The sequence below is a fragment of the Solanum dulcamara genome, chromosome 12, assembly GCF_947179165.1.
Source record: "Solanum dulcamara chromosome 12, daSolDulc1.2, whole genome shotgun sequence".
Lineage (NCBI taxonomy): Eukaryota > Viridiplantae > Streptophyta > Magnoliopsida > Solanales > Solanaceae > Solanum > Solanum dulcamara.
The window spans coordinates 6,043,403-6,062,154 of record NC_077248.1 but is presented as its reverse complement, the minus strand read 5'-3'; the positions used below and the strand labels follow the sequence as shown (position 1 = coordinate 6,062,154).

The 18,752-nt window shown below is 35.7% G+C and overlaps 1 protein-coding gene across 4 annotated transcripts; it reads right to left on the bottom strand.

The window, feature by feature from the left end:
- Positions 1 to 371: 371 nt before the first annotated feature.
- On the bottom strand, positions 372 to 4,952 carry LOC129877299 (WRKY transcription factor 44). Of its 4 annotated transcripts, none has more exons than XM_055952778.1 (7): positions 4,719 to 4,952; positions 4,545 to 4,645; positions 3,707 to 3,938; positions 3,438 to 3,569; positions 2,481 to 3,190; positions 2,076 to 2,246; positions 372 to 908 (listed from the first exon to the last, which is right to left on the bottom strand). In XM_055952778.1, exons 2-7 carry the CDS (start codon positions 4,607 to 4,609, stop codon positions 725 to 727), a joined length of 1,494 nt encoding a protein of 497 aa, XP_055808753.1. In that variant the 5' UTR covers positions 4,610 to 4,645; positions 4,719 to 4,952; the 3' UTR covers positions 372 to 724. The 4 variants fall into 4 exon arrangements, with proteins under 4 accessions (XP_055808753.1, XP_055808755.1, XP_055808756.1 ...); XM_055952780.1 differs by having other exon boundaries at positions 4,733 to 4,952; XM_055952781.1 differs by having other exon boundaries at positions 2,076 to 2,231; positions 4,719 to 4,948.
- Between the last annotated feature and the right edge of the window lie 13,800 nt (positions 4,953 to 18,752).

Genomic DNA, 18,752 nt, shown 5'->3' with positions numbered 1-18,752 from the left:
TCTTATCACACAGGACTCCAGAGGCAAGCCTCCATTTCATCCACGCTACCCCAATACGGTGCGTGACATCATCATCGATGTACCCACTACTCTAGATGATGGATCCAAGATATTTAAAGCTTTTTGTCTTGGGGATATGTTGGGTGGCAAGCCCCACTTCCATGCCCTTTTCATCCATCGCAACACTAAATTTTCACTTTAAGTATTTTGTTTTGGTCCTGCTCAATCTGAACCCTTTGGACTCAACAAATCATGTTCTAAGTACATAACTTTATTGCATCCAAAATGCTAAACCATTTTGCGTGTTGTCTTAAATTTTTAGTATCATGTGCACACTTCAAAACAGTAACACAAAAGATGAACAACTCATATAATAAGGTACCAAAAAAGCTATTTACTCAAATAAGAAACTCATATTTTGAAATTACTGTTTCTCAACTTAACAATAATATTGATTTCTTGAACATATATAGATAATTAATTATCAATTCATTAGAGGCCAATTGTTTACATTCTTGATGCTTGAAAAGATCTCAATAGTAGCCTCTTCTAGCCAATTGGAACTCCTGAACATTTGGCGATCTCAGATGGTTTAGCAAAGGAAATATAATGACTACTGCAATAAGATTAACTTCATTAATTTCCGATTTGCTAAACCATCTTCTTGAGTGTATAATATTAGCATATAGTTTATTTTTGCTGGTTATTCTGATCGCGGAAACTATTATTTCTCTTTCATAGCTGAAGATTTTGAACTCGTCTTGGATGCCTCTGAATTTGGTCTTCTGTTTGGAACGCCATGGTTGTGTTTTCCTTCGTATGTAGTAATAAAGGCTTTTGGATCATCCATGGTTCTTTCAACAAACTTCCGCACACTGCATTTAGGACTTGTGCATCTATAATAGCTCCTGTATTTAGCAGCAATCAAGACATAATAATAAAAAATATCAGAGGAAAATAGGCCAAACCGCCAAAGCATTGTTTGCAAGGTATTATGTAACTTTTTCTTCTTCTCAATCATTCAAAATATTATGTGAATTAATGTATAAACGAATGTAACGAGTTAAACTAAAATTAGAACCATGTATTGCTATAGTTACCTCGACTACTCTTAACATATGGATGTATAGATTATATCATGCATTCTTGCATTAACTACGGAGGTTAGAATAGTAGAAGTTAAGACAAAATGTCCGCACGTAAAGATTATATGATCTATTAAAGTCTCAAAAGTATCAGTAGTTTCTATATTTGTTTTCTTCCCTAGTTCCTTTTTTCTTTAACAGGGTTGGAGTTACTCTTTTGTGGAACATGTGTGGGAAAATATGGTGGGAATTAAACGAGGAATGATGAGACGCTACACCAAGAAATTCATCAATCATGATTCAGATTGAACTGAAATTCATATCATAAAGCTTCTGAATGGAGATAACAAAACTATGCACAGAGAAAAGGCTGGTTTCTTGTTATTAGCATTAATGAGATAATGTTTCAACGATGAAAGCTCAAAATCAGCAGGATTAATGAAAGTGAAGGAGCATTATCTACATAAACATAAACGAGGGTCGAGAGACATTCTAGTAAATTCTCTTTTTTTTATATATTTGTTTAACTTGTTCTCTACACAGTATGAGTATCCGTGAGTCCATGCTTCGTGAGGGATGTCATATCTAAACAGGATAAGATGTCTCCCAAGTCACTTCAGTTGTATCTTAGCTAGAGCTCATTTTCTATGAAGACTTGACTACGAAGTTCTCCTTTTTCTCTGCTTTGATGCAGCTCTGTTAGTTACGTTTTTCATTCTTCCAACTTTAACGTCAATTATAAGTTACTTTTTTCCATACTCATATATCGTGATGGATACTTAATCAATATCATATTATGTGTTGATATTTGAGCAACCTATTAGCTCTAGTAAGAGACCGATGTTTGCCATTCGAAAAGCTACAAAATCCATGCATAACCTTCATCATATGCTTGTTTTGTGACTTATTACTGTTTCACTCCACAATGTACGGAGTTTCCTTGGATTTTTCTTCTAAAATTTGTCCATAAGGATGTAAAAAGAATTTTACCTGGGATATGAATTTCCCTTCACAACTTTCTGGCCATATTTTCTCCAGCGAAAGCCGTCCTCGGTAATTTCAGAGTCAGTAGTACTTTGGTTTGGTATATAAGGAAATATACTTTCCCCTGATGTACCTGCTCCATTGAATCGACCTTTCATTTTCCTGGAAGGTAAAATCCTATAGTAGTTACTAATTAGAAAGTGATAACATGAAAGACCACAGTAGTATTTCCGTATACCAAGTAGAATAAATATTGAAATACACAGGAAAAATCTCAGCTTAAGTTCCGATGAACTAATACACAAACGACTTAGCATCAAGAATGAGTGAAATGTAGTGTGTTAACAAGGGTTCCGTAGATACACTAATTTCAGATAGCTGATAATAATTGAATTTACTGTGCTTTCTAACCTTCTTTTAGTTTTTGGTTCATCACAAGTGATCTCCAACTTTTTACTTCCTTCAGCGGAATCCTCAGAATTTCCGACAGCAGTGTGCATTCGTGCAGCTGAAATGGGATCATAAAAGCATGGTGCTTTGCTAGAATGAGCTGAATGTATAGTCAACCCGACATCATTCTGATTGTCTATCCTACAGACGTAAGCTTCACTAGTCTGGGGATGTTGGTTACTCCATGCAAGGCTATTTGTTTCTTTAGAAGTGTCATTGCATACGGCTGCTCGCCCATGTCCGTCTGACAAGTTGCGTTTTGGAGGCTGAGGCTTTGAGTGGTTGTGCTCACCCCTGTAAACAATTTCAGCAATCTGGCCCTCATATGATCTTTCAACCTTCTTTTTCACAGGACACTTTAGATTTGTGCACTTATAGTAACTTCTCGGGTATTCACTTCCTTTAACTTGCTTTTGTCCATATTTTCTCCAATTATATCCATCATAACTAGGACGATCGACATTATCTGTGTTGATCAAAAATTGTGGAACCTCTTCTGTGCTCTCTGATACAATTGTTGAATGCACTATTTTTTTGTCGTCTCCTAATTTTGCTAAGAGACTTCGTTTAGATTCTGGCTTAAGGTCACGTTGTTGTTTAACTTCAATTGCTGATTTAACATGAGCCTTAGCCTCAGCTATTTCTCGTCGATGATCAGATGCTGAGCTTCCCTATGCATAAGATGTGCTAGATTTTATTATTGCTGCAGAGCAATATAGTAGTACATTTATTTGTCTATTCATGTCTTGTATTGTGAGATGACAATTTGAATAGTGCAGGAAAACCTCATCCCACCTGAATTTATGCACCATTTTACACTAACCCATCATCGCAACCTATGTTGCTAGACTCTCCAAAAATGTATTACTTTTGGAGGATCCGCGACGTATCCATTGACATTTTAAAAAGGAAACTAACCTTATTTTCAAGGAGAGGAATTGTTTTCCTTGGTGCAAGTTTAGCAATTGGTTTATACAGGACCTTGGGTTTCTCTACCGATTGCAAGATGTTATCAGATCGACAACCAACTGGTGTCTCAGACACGCCAACCTGAAGTAACAAGTTTTTCTATAGGATTAAAAATTTCTCAGCAAAACAATTGGAGTATTATTCAAGATTGAAGTAAAACGAAACAAGATAATGTTTAATCCATAAATGATGGAAGCTTAGAAAGAGAGATTATCAACCTGTGAAGAAAGCTGTCCAACTAAAGCATGGTTTGTTGCAGGTTTCAGCCTTACAGTCTTTGGTCTTATGGCGGTAATAGCCATTTCAGAATGAACATTCGTGGATGATATATCTACCGCACCAGCTAAGAGCTGTGAGAAAGAATTGTAAATAGGACATCGTGGCCTTGAAGCTACTGGTCTAACTATAGCTATTTTCGCTGCTTCATTGACCTCCATATTGATCTGTTGTCTTCCATGTAAAATTGAATTAACGTAAGGACTACAAATAACATATAGTAACAGTAAGACCAATTGAAAGGATGTTTTCAAGTCCTTGAGCTTTCGAGTTCTAAAGGACTTTTTCTCTATAGGTTACAAATCTCATATACAAGTTGCAAAGGCAGAGCCAGGATTTGAAGTTCATGAGCTCTGACTTAACCCATAGCTCGTTTCATAGATATTTAATGAATTTTCAAATACAAATACAGGGTCTAAGCAAACGCTATTGGGTTCATATAGCTCCACCATTGACTGGATTTCTTAGAATTTTTTAACACCTAGAATAAAACCTTACTCCATTTAAACAGAACTGAAAGCTCACTAGCTGCTAAACTTCATAAAATGCAGAAAGTGGCTCCTTCTCAAGTAAAAGAAAGTACTACTAATAAATAATTTTACTCAGCAAGTGAATCAATAGCTATAATTCATCTTTTTTTCATGAAATAGATTCAACAATCTAAGTTCAAGTCTTTTTCACTAATAAAATTTGCCCCATAAGATTCAACTATCCATTTTACCACACACACATAGTTCAGAATCAAATAAAAGGATAAGACCCCAGAGAAGAAACCTTTACCGAATGGAGTAATAGTTGATGGAGAAAAAACCTAAGAATTCATCTGAGCTCCCATTGAATTCCATTTACTTTCATCATCACAAAAAAGTCTTTAACTGGACCTGCATTGCAAAATCAAACAATTTCAAGAATGTTCAAAAAGCTTCAATAAATTTAAAGAAAGACAAACTTAACCTTAAAATGAAAACCTCTAATTCTGTTTTTCCAGTGTGAAAAACTGTCCCTTTTTTAGAACTACATACAGAATACAGATAAGAAATAGGTGAAAACAAACAAAGAAAAGAAAAAAAGAAGAATTCAGAGATTCTAATTAATGTACAGACAATGGAAGATTTTGTTTGGTCTCTTTCACTGTTTGTTTTTTTTTTTCTGCTAAGTAAATTGTGATAAGAGTATGGAGGGACTGAATAAAAAGTTACAAAAGATAGTGTGATGCAGTTTTAATAAAAATAGTGTGAGGCCAACTAACTGTCTATGTTAGCTGGTTGCCCTTTTGACTTTCTGATGAGTGTGTTGTTTTTGTATTTAGGTGCTAGGCAAGCCAACAAACTTTTATACCCTTCCAACTTAAGTGATATTTTTTCATGCGGAGTCAGAATTTTTACTAAGATATATTAAAAAAAATTAGCAGCTCACTTTATTGGATATATGAACTTTCATTTTATTAATAATATCCTCTTATATTTCCTTTCTCGACCCTATTTTTTAAAAATAAAATAAAATTACGAAGGAATGGCTTTGTAGTTGGTTAGAGTTATGCAGGTATTTGTAATACAGGGATTAGTTATGAGGAATGTATGTATTATTAATTTTATGGAAGGATTAGTTATGCAGGGTTGACTTATTTTGTATTACTTATTGTATCTTTTATCCTTCATAAATTATTCATAGATTTTCTCATAATTTATACATATAAATTAGTTATGTGAATTTCTAAATCGCAAATCAAATATTGTATTAATTTTATACATGAATAATTTACTTCAAAATCAATTACCAAATATGGTATTATTTATGCACAATTTAATACCTGCATAGCTCATTTTCAAATCAGCTACCAAACGGCCCGAGATTCAAAATATTTTTAAAAAAATAGATACATAAAGAGTCAAAGAAATTATATAATTGTTGTAACTTACATGATATTTTTTACTGATAGAACGGAGTCAGAATTTTTGCTATGAGATTCAAAGGGATTTAATATTTACATAAAAATAATTTAAATTTTGTATATATAATGTAATTTTTCAACGAAAGGGTGAATCCTTTGTAGCATTACCTAGTTTAAGCATTAAGTTTAAGAAAGAAAAATTCTGAATCTTGTAGTCTAAAAGCTTGATGATACATAGATATGTCATTTAACTTGGCCTCAATTGATATTTATGCCCTCTAATTTTGGATGTGCACAAGGAAGTACTTAAGTTTCTTTAAAATTGAACAGATAGATATATTTGTTCAACATGGTGTCTTACCTGCAATTTTGTATCCTACGTGGCGTCCTACGTGTATTATGTCACGTAGGGTGAAATTTTTGAATTAGATCGTGCTACTTTGAAATCCGATGATATTTTTCGTAGCAGTCCGAGGGATTGGTTTACTTTTGGGCATGCTTCATTTGCTATGCTCTTCTTCGACACATTTGGCATGGTGCTAGAACCTTGTTCAAAGATATTTTTGCTGGTACTGACCAAGATTTAGATGTTCAAGTCGAATGTATGTCTACTTGTTCAATTTTATATAAATTTAAGTGTCTACTTGTGCACACCCAGAGTTGGAGTGCATAGATGTCAGCTGAAACCAAGCTAAAGACCGTATCTATCTATTATGCCTGAATATTTATGCAGATAAATCATAAAATGAGAATTTTAATTTTTAAGGTTACATATTATTTTTAAATATTCAAATATTACATAAAATTTTATAGAAAAAGAAGTAATTGTCTTAGCTAAATTGAGATAAAGGAAGTATAAGCAATATGACTCAAAACAATTTTGACAAATAAACGCAGAGATGAATGATATTTTTTCATTAAGCAAAACATATAATTTTTTTGTTAATAATGGAGTTTAATATACAATTTTATTTTTAACTCTTCAACTTCAAAATTGCAATAAATTTTTGAGGAACTTAGGAAAGTTAGCTGGACATGTGCAATAGAGCACATACCAGACCGGTAGTTGAACAAACCTTTTGTCTCTTCCATGAGTGAAAAACAGTCACTCCTATATTCCTTATTCACAAAATAATAATATTAATAATAATTTGTCATTTATTCCTATTGTTATCTTTTGTAATTAAATATTACTATTGTTATCATTTCACAGCTCATGATCTTTTTTGGGGTATTAATTACACTTTTTCAAGTACTTTTTTTAGTCGGTTCTAAAAAAATATTACTTTTTAGTTTTGACCTATATATTTAATATAACTTTATGTATAAGTAGTAATTTTTTATATTGCTTATAGTTGAAACTGTATTAAAGAAAAGGATAATTTTGAAAAAAGATCAATTAATATATTTTTAAATTTTTAAGAAAATTATTCATTTTAAAACATTAAAAAAAACTCGAAAAATATTTATTTTGGATTGAAGAAAGTAATAATTTAGATCAAAAATTATTTATTTTGGATTAAAAAGTATTTTGGTATATTTTATATATCTTTAGTTTAAGACTACAAGATTCATAAGTTTAGTTTACTTTTTTAAATTTCATGTCAAATCAAAATCAGACAAACAGAAAATAGTACGAAATGTTCTTTGGCAAGTTCAATGGTCTGCTGGTTATTGATTTAATTGAAAAGGATCCATTTTGTTGATTATTCTTGTTGTCTCTTTATGATATGAAATGAGCTTAAATAATGAAGTGTGATTCATATAGCCGATCTTAGCTTTGACTAGGACTGAGGCATATATAGTAATAATTGTTGTTGTTGTATTGGTTGTTCTCTCTATAAGGATTGTCATTTATTTTGCCATATTGCTTTTTGTGTCAATCACTAATATATTATCTCTGTTTTGTAGTTTTTAATATTTAGCTAGCCAAATTTAGCTGCAGAATTTATTGTATTAAAGTAAATAATGATCCAAAGTCTATATTAAAGGAGAAAATGTTGTTTTGTAATGTATTTGGAATATAAGTGGGATTCTCCCACATCGATGGTTGATGACCATTAATTTGGTTTAGTAAGTCCTTGTCAACTTTATACATTTAATTAACAAGATCTTCATGTATTTTTATTGAGAAAATGACCAAAATGGTCTTAATGTGTATGGGGTTTGAACAATTTTGATTTTTCTGTCAGATCGTTTTCAAGACTTGGATCCGTGACCTTAATTTTACCGTGACTAGACTAGCCATAAAAATTGAAAATTCTGTTAACGGCGGGAGGTTGAACGCCTTTATGCTGAACTAGAAGAGAAAGGCGGGGACAGGAAGTTATTCAGGCTAGCCAGGGCCCGGGAGAGAAGGGCACGCGATGTGGATCAAGTGAAGTGCATTAAAGACGAGCACGGAAAAGTATTAGTAGAGGAGATCCTTATCAAACAAAGATGGCAGTCATACTTCCATAAACTTTTGAATGACAGAGGGGACAGAGAAATTGTGTTGGGAGATTTGAAACATACAGGAAGGAGTCACGATATTGGGGGTTGTAGCAGTATTACGGTAGATGAGGTTAAAGGTGTTGTTCGTAGAATGCGCTAGGGAAGAGCGACCGGACCTAACGAGATCCCTGGAGAATTTTGGAAGAGTGCGGGCTCGGTAGGTTTGAAATGGCTGACTAGGTTATTTAATGTCATCTTTACGACCGCAACGATGCCCGTAGAATAGAGGTCGAGCATCATGATCCCTCTATACAAAAACAAAGGGGATAGCCAGAGTTACGACAACTATAAAGGTATCAATCTTCTAAGTCATACTATGAAAGTGTGGGAAAGAGTGGTGGAGATGAGGGTGAGGAGAGACGTGTCTATTTCAGAGAACCAGTTCGGATTTATGCCGGGACGCTCAACTACGGAAGCCATCCATCTTATGAGGAGACTAATGGAGCAATATAGGGAGAGGAAGAGAGACTTGCATATGGTATTCATCGACTTAGAAAAGGCTTACGATAAAGTCCCACGAGAGATACTATAGAGATGTTTGGAGGCTAAAGGTGTACCGGTAGCGTACATAAGGGTGATCAAGGACATGTACGAGGGTGCCAAAACCAGGGTAAGGACAGTAGGAGGGGACTCAAAACACTTCCCGGTTGTGATAGGGTTGCATCAAGGATCAGCTCTTAGTCCGTTTCTATTTGCCTTGGTGATGGATGTATTGACGCGACAAATTCAAGGTGAGGTTCCATGGTGTATGCTTTTTGCGGACGATATAGTCCTTATCGATGAGACTCGTAGCGGAGTTAACGCTAAGCTGGAAGGTTGGAGACGCACCTTGGAGTCTAAAGAGTTTAAGCTGAGTAGGACCAAGACAGAGTACCTAGAGTGCCAATTTAGTAAGACACCTCAGGAGGTTGACGCGGAAGTTAGGCTCGGGGACCAAGCCATCCAAAAGAAAAGTAGTTTTAAGTACCTTGGTTCTATAATGCAAGGCAACGGGGAGATCGACGAGGATGTCACACATCGTATTGGAGCAGGATGGAGGAAATGGAGGCTCGCCTCCGGTGTGTTGTGTGACAAGAAGGTGCCACCATAACTTAAGAGCAAGTTCTACAAAGTGGTGGTTAGACCAGCTATGTTATACGGGGCAGAGTGTTGCCCAGTTAAGGTCTCCCACATGCAAAAGATGAAAGTTGCCGAGATGAGAATGTTGAGATGGATGTGTGGGCATACCAGGAGCGACAGGATTAGAAATGAGGCTATTCGAGACAAGGTAGGAGTGGCCTCGGTGGAAGACAAGATGCGGGAGACGCGACTGAGATGGTTTGGGCATGTGAAGAGGAGAGTTCCAGATGCACCAGTGCGGAGATGTGAGAGGTTGGCCATGGATGGTTTCATAAGAGGTAGGGGTAGGCCGAAGAAATATTGGGGAGAGGTGATCAGACAGGACATGACGCATTTACGACTTACCGAGGACATGACCTTAGATAGGAGGGTATGGAGGACACACATTAGGGTAGAAGGCTAGCACATAGTGGCATTTTTCTCCCTTATCCGTAGGCGTATTAATGCACTATGATTTCTTGTACTCTGATTTATGGTATTTATGTTATTATCTAATAATACCTCCTGCTTTTTGTGCTTTGATTATTTCGTTATCTACTTATCTACTTTTAATATTCTTGTCTGACCTTTTTCTATGCTTCTATTGAGCCGAGGGTCTTTCGGAAACAGTCGTCCTACATTGGTAGGAGTCAAGTCTGCGTACACTTTACCCTCCCCAGACCCTACGATGTGGGATTTCACTGGGTTGTTGTTGTTGTTAAATTTGCCTGTGGATCCCCCAAAACTGATTAGTAGACCCCTTCTCCTTCAATCTTCTTTCTTTCACTATTAAAGCTCATTCTCCATCCTCAATCCACCACCATCTGCAATATCCTTATAAGAAATATAGCACTCACTACACCCATTCCTTTTCTCCCTCTAAACAAATTTTCCAGCACCTCCCATTTTCATACATACAAAGGAAAAAAAAAAACAAGCGAAACCATTAATGCAAATGTGAACTAAGTAAAGCAGATAAAATACTCCATTCCTCCTGGGAGAAGAATATTGCATTCTTTTTCATTTTCCCCTTTTTTTAAAATTAGTAATCTTTAAATGTATTTACTTTTTTGTTTAGTTGTTTAAATAAAAGTGTGATATCTGAAACAGTAGAAAATAGAATCCGAAAAATATCTTTTTGAGTTTGAAGAAATTTTTGTGAGTTAAAGTGGATTTTGTTAATAGAGAAAAGAATTGGCGAAGAAAGAAGATTGAGGGAGAAGGGATATTTCCATGTTTCAATTTTTATGGTTAGTTTTAGGGTTAAGGGCTAAAATGATCAATTTTTTATATACATGAAGGACTATTTCAATAAGTTAGTATATATGAAGGACCAAAATTGTTCAAACTCTATACATCAAGGACCATTTTGATCGTTTTCTCTATTTATAGTTATATATATACGATTCGAACTTTTAAGGCTTAGTTCAGACTTTACTATAAATATTTATTTTGAATTATTTGTATCTAACATAAAAAAAAAAACTTGCAAGTATCTATTAATGGCTTGTTGTATCCTAGAGAAGATTGTCAATTTTTTTCTCCAAATCTATATACTGGTAATATCTTCTTTAAGAAAAATCGTTCTCAGCCTCAACTCTTCTTTATTTTGGTTTCAAGATTATTAATTTTTCTAACAAAAAAATTTGACATTTACAGTAATTGTTGTATCAAAGTAATCGCTTTGCTACTGCTGATATTTAATAGCACTTTTTTGACAACAATTAATAGAGCAAATATTATATATAATTTACAAAAAGATCTTATTTTTGGTGGAAAAAAGGGTTTATATTTGTATGATTAACTATAGACTTGAGTACGATCACCTAAAATAATGTACATTAAAAATTCTTTAATTTATCTTCGATTTGGAGCATGCATAATGGCCAATAAATCGCTTTCCGCTTGAAAAGCATCATCAAAATCAACTGTTCTTTTGATGCTTGCAACTCCTCTGTTGAGACCTTCCTCTTCTTGCAGCACGCAACATTCTCCATGCCAAATAATTTTAATTGAGAATCATAAAGCATTGCCATAATGTAACAATGAACAACCTAAGAACCCTAAATTGTAATATTGATGAAAGAAAAGTGATATGTGAGAGTAGTAGTAAAGAAAACTAATTAAGAAATCAAATATTATATATACATTAGGAACATTAATTAGTTGTCCCATATTGTATTGGAAAAGATTTAAAAAGTTTCAAGATAGCAATATTACGCTTGTCCTATATTGTACTGGAAAATGTTTATGTAAAAGTTTCCTAAAATAACTATTAAACCAAATATGGCAACTTTTAGAAACGCGTAATTTATTTGAAAATTTTCTTATTATTTCTCCTATGATCAAATTAATGTAAATTTTAATTTAAGTAATTTCAAGGTATAGCTAAAGTATTCTAGTCCGTTTATGATTGTTATTTAAATATTATATGCGTTAAAAATGTAGTTAATTAGTTTCACCATCTCCTGTATTCTCCATTAATTTTGCATTTAGACCTTTAATTTTATTCTTAAGGGTTGGAATTTTATTTATTTTTTACATTATTAATACTAGCATAACCTAATTAAGCAAAAGCTTATAGTCGCTCTTAATTTGTGTGGGTCGACACAAAATTTAAGTACACAAGTAGCCAAGCGGATGAAAATAGGAAAACATTATTTGAATAAATATTTTTTAATAAATAATTATCGATTTTAGTGATACTATTTATTTATCTATAATAAATCTGATATGTATTAAAAGTTAATTATGTATGCAATATAAATGGAGACCATCAAAAAAGTTTATTTAATCATATCTCTACCAAACGACCATAGAGCGACGTAAAACAATAAAAGTAAGGTCACGGACAGAATAGGAGACTCTGGAGCAACAATAAAAAATATAAAGACGGTCAAATATGGTTCCAGTTGCCCGAATCTGATTGATGATTTCACGGCGATTAATGTGTCCATTCATAATTTTTTTCCGAACGATGATGGAAAATATTTTTATTCATAAACTCAAATAATTATTTATGATATTTTAACAATTTCTCTCAATTGAAAATAGCTAGCAATATTTCTATTTATAATAATGCAAGATTTAATTTAACTAAGACTATAAAATCTATTCCTATATTATTTAGACTAAAAATTTTATTTAGACATGAATTAAATATAAGAATACTTACCAATATGTACATGCAACAAAAAATGGTTGTATGTATTGATATTGTATATCATGTATATCTTATATATAACTATGTATTAGAGATGTATATATATTTATATACACTGTTTATACAATTTTTATACATTGCATGTTATTTTTTTAATGGGATAATACACAAGTACCCCCCTCAATGTCACGACTCAATTCCTTAAGTCATGATGGCACCTACTATAACCCTCCAGTAGGTAAGCCAGCATGTCAACCCAGAACTTCAAGTAATGGGTTTGAGAGCAGAAACTAAACAAGAGTGACGAATTATAAAGATAGGCAGAAAGAATAAGCGGAAGTACAGAGCTGCTACAAAATAAAAGACCAGTACAAGTCTCGAAAGTGGACCAAAAATATATATAACAACTGACTAGTCTCAAAAGGCAAAAGACGAGCCATCCATACTGAAGGAGACAGGAATGATCCAAAAACGCCAAGTACTCACCCTAGTTTCCGAAGCTAACTGCAACAGGCTCAATCTATCCACGACGATAGATGGTGGTCGATCCTGCATCACGAAAAGTAGATGCAGAGTGTAGTATGAGTACCAAGACAACAGGTACCCAGTAGGCATCATAGGCCGACTGAACAGAAAAGGTAAAACCAATATGAAAAAAAGGAATAGCCTAAATAGGAGTCAACATAAGCATCAAAAGGGGAAAAATACTACCTATGAAAACTACAGCTAACTATACCCAACTGGCCCCCATAAGCCCAATCGGAACACTCGTGCGCATGTTAAATAAACCCGGACGAACCACCATAAGCCCGCCGAATACACAGAATAGCTACAACTACCAAGGCTAGAAACTAAGAATCTGCGATGTTAGGAGTCGAAGTACTATATCATTTCCAAACCCAGGATCTCCAAGAGTCAACGATCTAGTGGTGATTTAGGGGTCTAGGCCGGGACTGAGACCCAGATGCTCATCCGAATGTTCAAAGTGGCCAAGGCCGGGACTGGGTACGCGGATGTTTTCTATAATACATAAGTGCGGTCGAGGCCGGGACTGGGTACCCGGATGCTCGCCGTAATACATCGGTATGATCGAGGCCGAGATTAGGTACCTAGATGCTCGTTATACTAGCAAGCCGGTAGAGGTCGGGGCTGAGTACCCGGATGCTCCTCGATAATTCAAAACAAAGGCCGAGACTTGGTACCCGGATGCTCACAGATAATTTATTCCATGATGCCAAACATTCTACTTCCCAACTAGAATACAACAGTATCAAAAATCTTTTTCCAAATGAGTCAATCGATATGCCGCCAAAATTGGAACCGGAGCCAAAGTCAACGATCACGAAATCTAGTGTTGCCGACACATCATGAAAGTCACAATTATATCGATTTATGGATGAGGATATTTTTAAGAGCAAGGATAATGCCTAACTAAGGCCAAACTACTAGGCACTACCCCGCTACACCATTCTACAAGGATCTAAGTCCACTAGAGCGACGCCGGGATATCTAAAGCAAGTTTACATCCTATACTAAGGCCAACATACCCCACAGTATCAATAACATGCTCATTCAACTCTCCTTATAATATTAACAAATTACGACAAGATACACATGCTTCTAAATATCCGAAAACCCAATAACAAGCCTAAAGCATGATTTCTCACACCTAAAATATACAATCAAACTACCCAACTCAAATTCTAATTATTTCAACATGCTTTCACACATTCTAGCTCAATCTAAAGAAAGGTAAAACCGTAGCCTACCTGTAGGCTAAACACACAGGCTCCAAATCACTGTGCCGGAGCTTTTTCCTTCTGAACTACCTCGGAATGCTGCCACGCTGAGCTCCTTGAGCTCTACAGGGCCATACGATAAGGTGGTATAGAAATAGGCTTAGTTCCCGACTCCAAATCTATGGCAAAGTCAATATCTGTCTCTGGGGGTAAACCAGGTAGGTTAGTCGGGAAGACACAGTATACTCCCTAACCACAAGGACTGAATCAATAGTAGGGGCCTCGCTGGACACATCACGGATATATGATAAGTACGCCAATCACCCGAACGCCACTAGCCGTCGGGCCCGCATAAAGGATATGATCCCAATCAGTGAGCTACTATAAACACCCTGCCACAAGATCGGGAGAATACCAGGCATGGCTAATGTGTCTTGGCATAACAGTCCAAACCCGCATGATAAGGGATTAGTCAATCCATGCCCAGAATAACATCGAAGTCCAGCATATCAAGTAAAATAAGATTTGTCCGAGTCTCATGCCCCTGAATAGTCACCGCACAAGATCTACAAACCTGATCCACTACTAAAGAATCCCCTACAGGGGTCAAAACATGTAACGGGACATCAAGTAACTCATAAAGAATACCCAGACGTGGAGCAAAATATATAGACACATAGGAATACGTAGAACCTGGATCAAATAAAGCTGAAGTAGTTTGCTGACAAATAAGGATAGTACCTGTGATAACATCATCTGATGCCTCAGTCTCTGCCCTCACCAAAGCAACATAGAAGTGGCCCTGTCGACCTCCCTCATGAACATTCACCCCACCCATGACCTGGATCTGGTGGCGGTAGTTTTCGCGCTTAAGATGTGGAGGCACTACTTATACGAAGTCCATTGAGAGATATATACAAATCATAACAGCTTGAGGATTTTCTAGGTAAGGGATTTATTCGCCTGAGTGTGTCGTCATAGGGTGCGCCCGTCATGTTTGTTAAGAAAAAGGATGGGACTATGCGAATATGTGTTGATTACAGACAGCTGAACAAGATGACGGTGAAAGACCGTTACCCCATGCCTCGTATCGATGATCTATTCGATCAGCTTCAGGATGCGACCGTGTTTTCTAAGATTGACTTGAGGTCTGGCTACCACCAGTTGCGGATTAGAGCATCCGACATTTCTAAGACTGCTTTTCGGACTTGATATGACCACTATGAGTTCCTTGTGATGTCTTTTGGGCTTACCAATGCCCCCACAGCTTTTATGGACCTTATGAATCGAGTATTCAGGCCTTATCTTGACTCCTTCGTGATTGTATTCATCGATGACATACTGGTATACTCGCGGAGTAGGGAGGAGCATGCGCAGCACTTGAGGGTTGTGCTCCAGACTTTGAGAGATCAACAACTTTATGCTAAATTCTCAAAGTGCGAGTTTTATTGGAGTCTATTGCATTTCTGGGACACGTGGTGTCCAGAGAGGGTATCAGAGTGGATCCGACAAAGATTGAGACTATTCGTGGTTAGGCTAGGCCCACATTTGTTATAGAGATTCGGAGCTTCCTTAGATTGGCTGGATATTATAGACGATTCATCGAGGGTTTATCCACTATTCCAACACCATTGATCCATTCGACTCGCCAGGATGTTCCTTTTGTATGGTCCTATTCTAGAGGCCATGATAGTTATGACAGGCCCCGCCAGTGGTTCCAGCAGGATAGGTACCAACAGGGTCAGTCCAGCCGGCCGATTCAGGCCGCCCTGCCAGCAGTTGAGGGTAGTCAGCCCCGTTCTGGGGGTTCCACCGCAGGGCAGAGCTCGATGGGATCAGGTCCGCTTCCTAGCTACCGTGGACAAGTTATCACGGGTCGCTCATCTTCAGGATACTTTGATTGTGGCTCACTGGAGCACTGGGCTAGGGAGTGTCCCGATCGGGCTAGACCATTGGTAGTAGCACCACCTCCACCAGGAGGTATAGATCGGGGTCATCGCTGCGGTGATGGTCAGAAGGGTTTTCGGGGAGGTTCTCGGGATGCTCGGAATTCGTTTGAAGTCCGATAAAAATAAATCAGATATGCTACCCTACTAAATTTGATGTTCCGAACTCAATGGAGCATTCATAATTCCCATACGAGATCAGTTTAATAAAAAAGTGGGTCCTACATTCAAGAGTCATTTTAAGCCACATTCCACAACGGACCTTGATATTAGTACGGAAGCCTCGGAAAATGAACGAAGGGCTATTCGAGACCAAAATAGATATTCTGGAACTAACTGCGCTGTCAGAATTTTTATTCTAACGCGTTTTCTAAAAATATTGACCAAAGTCAACCTTATGCTAACTTTCAAAGTCAAAAGAGTCAAATGGCCCCAAACTCGTATCGATTGCCTCGATAGTCATTACAAGAGTGCTACTAGCCTAATTTGGTCATTCTGGAGATGATGGAACCATCAGAATTTGAATTCGAGATCTCGTTAACCCAAAATTCGAAAAGTCGCAACTAAACCAACTTAGGCCTTCAAAATACCAAAACGGACTTGGGACCTCTAAAAATTCAACCAACATTTTTTCTAGACCAAAAACCATCTCCCGAATCCAACGGAGTCGTCAGAATTCCATTTCGAGCATCGAAACTTCAAAAGTTGACCAAAGTCAAACCTTGGCTTAAAGTTCCTCAATTTCTCAACTCAAGGCCTCAAAACTTCGTTACAACTCCAAAACTGATTTCGTAAAGTCTCCTAAGCCAATTTCAAAATTTCGGAGCTGTTGGAATCGACGAAATTCCGTTCCGAGATCTGTAGCTCCGATTGACCCCAAATACCACTTTTTAATACTTAAAGTTTATGAAAACTCAAAATTTCCAAAGACTTAATTTTTCCTAGAATTTTCTAAAAATCAACACCCGGTACCAATCAAAAATAACTCGGGGTAACTAAAGGGAGGGGTAAAATGCCCATTTTACAAAATTTCCAAAAATGACCTTTTGGGTCATTACTCTCAACTATAATCGAAATCGCTAGGACATACCTTAACTATACATTGGTCCTATTACCCCTCTGAATTATTTTAAAGTGTAATAAACACACCCTAAAATCTATATAATCACTCACATGAATGGAGGTGTTTTACACTCGCCTCCACATCATCCTTACATCAGCACCACGTCACTAAATCGTTAGATTTTTAAAAAATTAAAAAATCATCAAATCTAAAAAAAAAAAAAATTGTCAGATCTAAAAAAAAATAAAAATTATTTTTTAAAAAAAAAGAAATTTAATTTAAGTTATGCTCACCATATATTGCCTAAACTAAATCTCTAATATGCATTTTTTTTCGAATTTCATGTTAAGTGTTTGAGTAAAAAAAAAATCTTCCGATATTATACAAATTGATGAAATATCTTAAAAAAGATCACCGGCAATTTAAGTATGTTGTGAAAAAAATATTTATATTTCTAAAAATGATAAAATTGGGCTTTATTTCATAATGAAAAAAAGAAATTTTAATTAAAAAGATATCCATTTAAGTTTTAATGTTAACTACTTATGTGTAATAATTAATAGTGAAAATGTCCAATTGAAAATAAACATGTGTCCAAATTAATCAGATTTTAATACTTTTTTTTCGTCTCTCACATGCCTCCAAGAGAGTGAACACATTCTCTGTGCCACCTCAGCACTGAAGGGTGTGTTTATTACACTTTAAAATAATTTAGAAGGGTAATAGGACTCATGTAAAACTAAGGTGTGTCCTAGCGATTTCGATTATAGTTGAGGGGTACTTGTGCATTATCCTTTTTTTAATTCTTGACCAACTCAAATCTCCTTTAAATAGTCCCAAATTTTATATATGAGCTCCTCTCGATAGTTTGAATCTTTTGATATATTACCCACTCAAAATAATTGACGTTTGAAACACGTCGAATTTTAAAATTGAGCTTTGAAGAAGCTTTAATTGCTAATGAAGTCTTTCAATCCGGACCAACTCAAAATCTCCTCCAAACAGTCCAAACTTTACATATGACCTCCTCCCAATATTTTAAATTTTTTGATATATTAATTATTCACTCAAAACGGTTACGCTTGTGACATATATTCTACTCTAAGGGTTTGTTAGTCTGAATTTGGTGAATTTGAGATATCGGAGATGGTAAGGTTTCTCTTCCTACCAAAGATTTTGTTGAACCTGCTTAAGTAGTAAGAAAGATGTCAGTAGTATAGTGGTGATGATCTTGACATATGTTGTCACGCTCCGATTCTACACCCTAAACGTGGTTGGCACACAAAAATCGTATTTGGTCCCAAGCGAACTCTTGACCTAATTGACTGCTAAGGGGAAGACTAAACTTAAATGCGGAAGCTTAAAGAATGGACATTTTAAAGCATAAATAGTTTACTCATACAACTGTCTGAAAATATTCTTTGAATATAATAGAAATAATGTTTAAAATATAACTCTGAAAAGACTGATCTGACTCAACTCTATCCATGAAGCCTCTAATAACTAGAGTAGGTACAGGAACAAGCCTCTAAATAAGACTCTTGGCTAAAAAAAGGTGTCACATTACTTTACTTTTATCTAACTTTATATTATAT

Coding starts and splice junctions, on each gene's coding strand:
- LOC129877299 (XM_055952778.1), bottom strand. CDS start 4,609: ATGGAATTCAATGGGAGCTCAGATGAATTCTTAGGTTTTTTCTCCATC. Junction 3,191..3,437: donor TTCCTCTCCTTGAAAATAAG/GTTAGTTTCCTT, acceptor TCTTATGCATAG/GGAAGCTCAGCATCTGATCA. Junction 2,247..2,480: donor GAACCAAAAACTAAAAGAAG/GTTAGAAAGCAC, acceptor TAACTACTATAG/GATTTTACCTTCCAGGAAAA.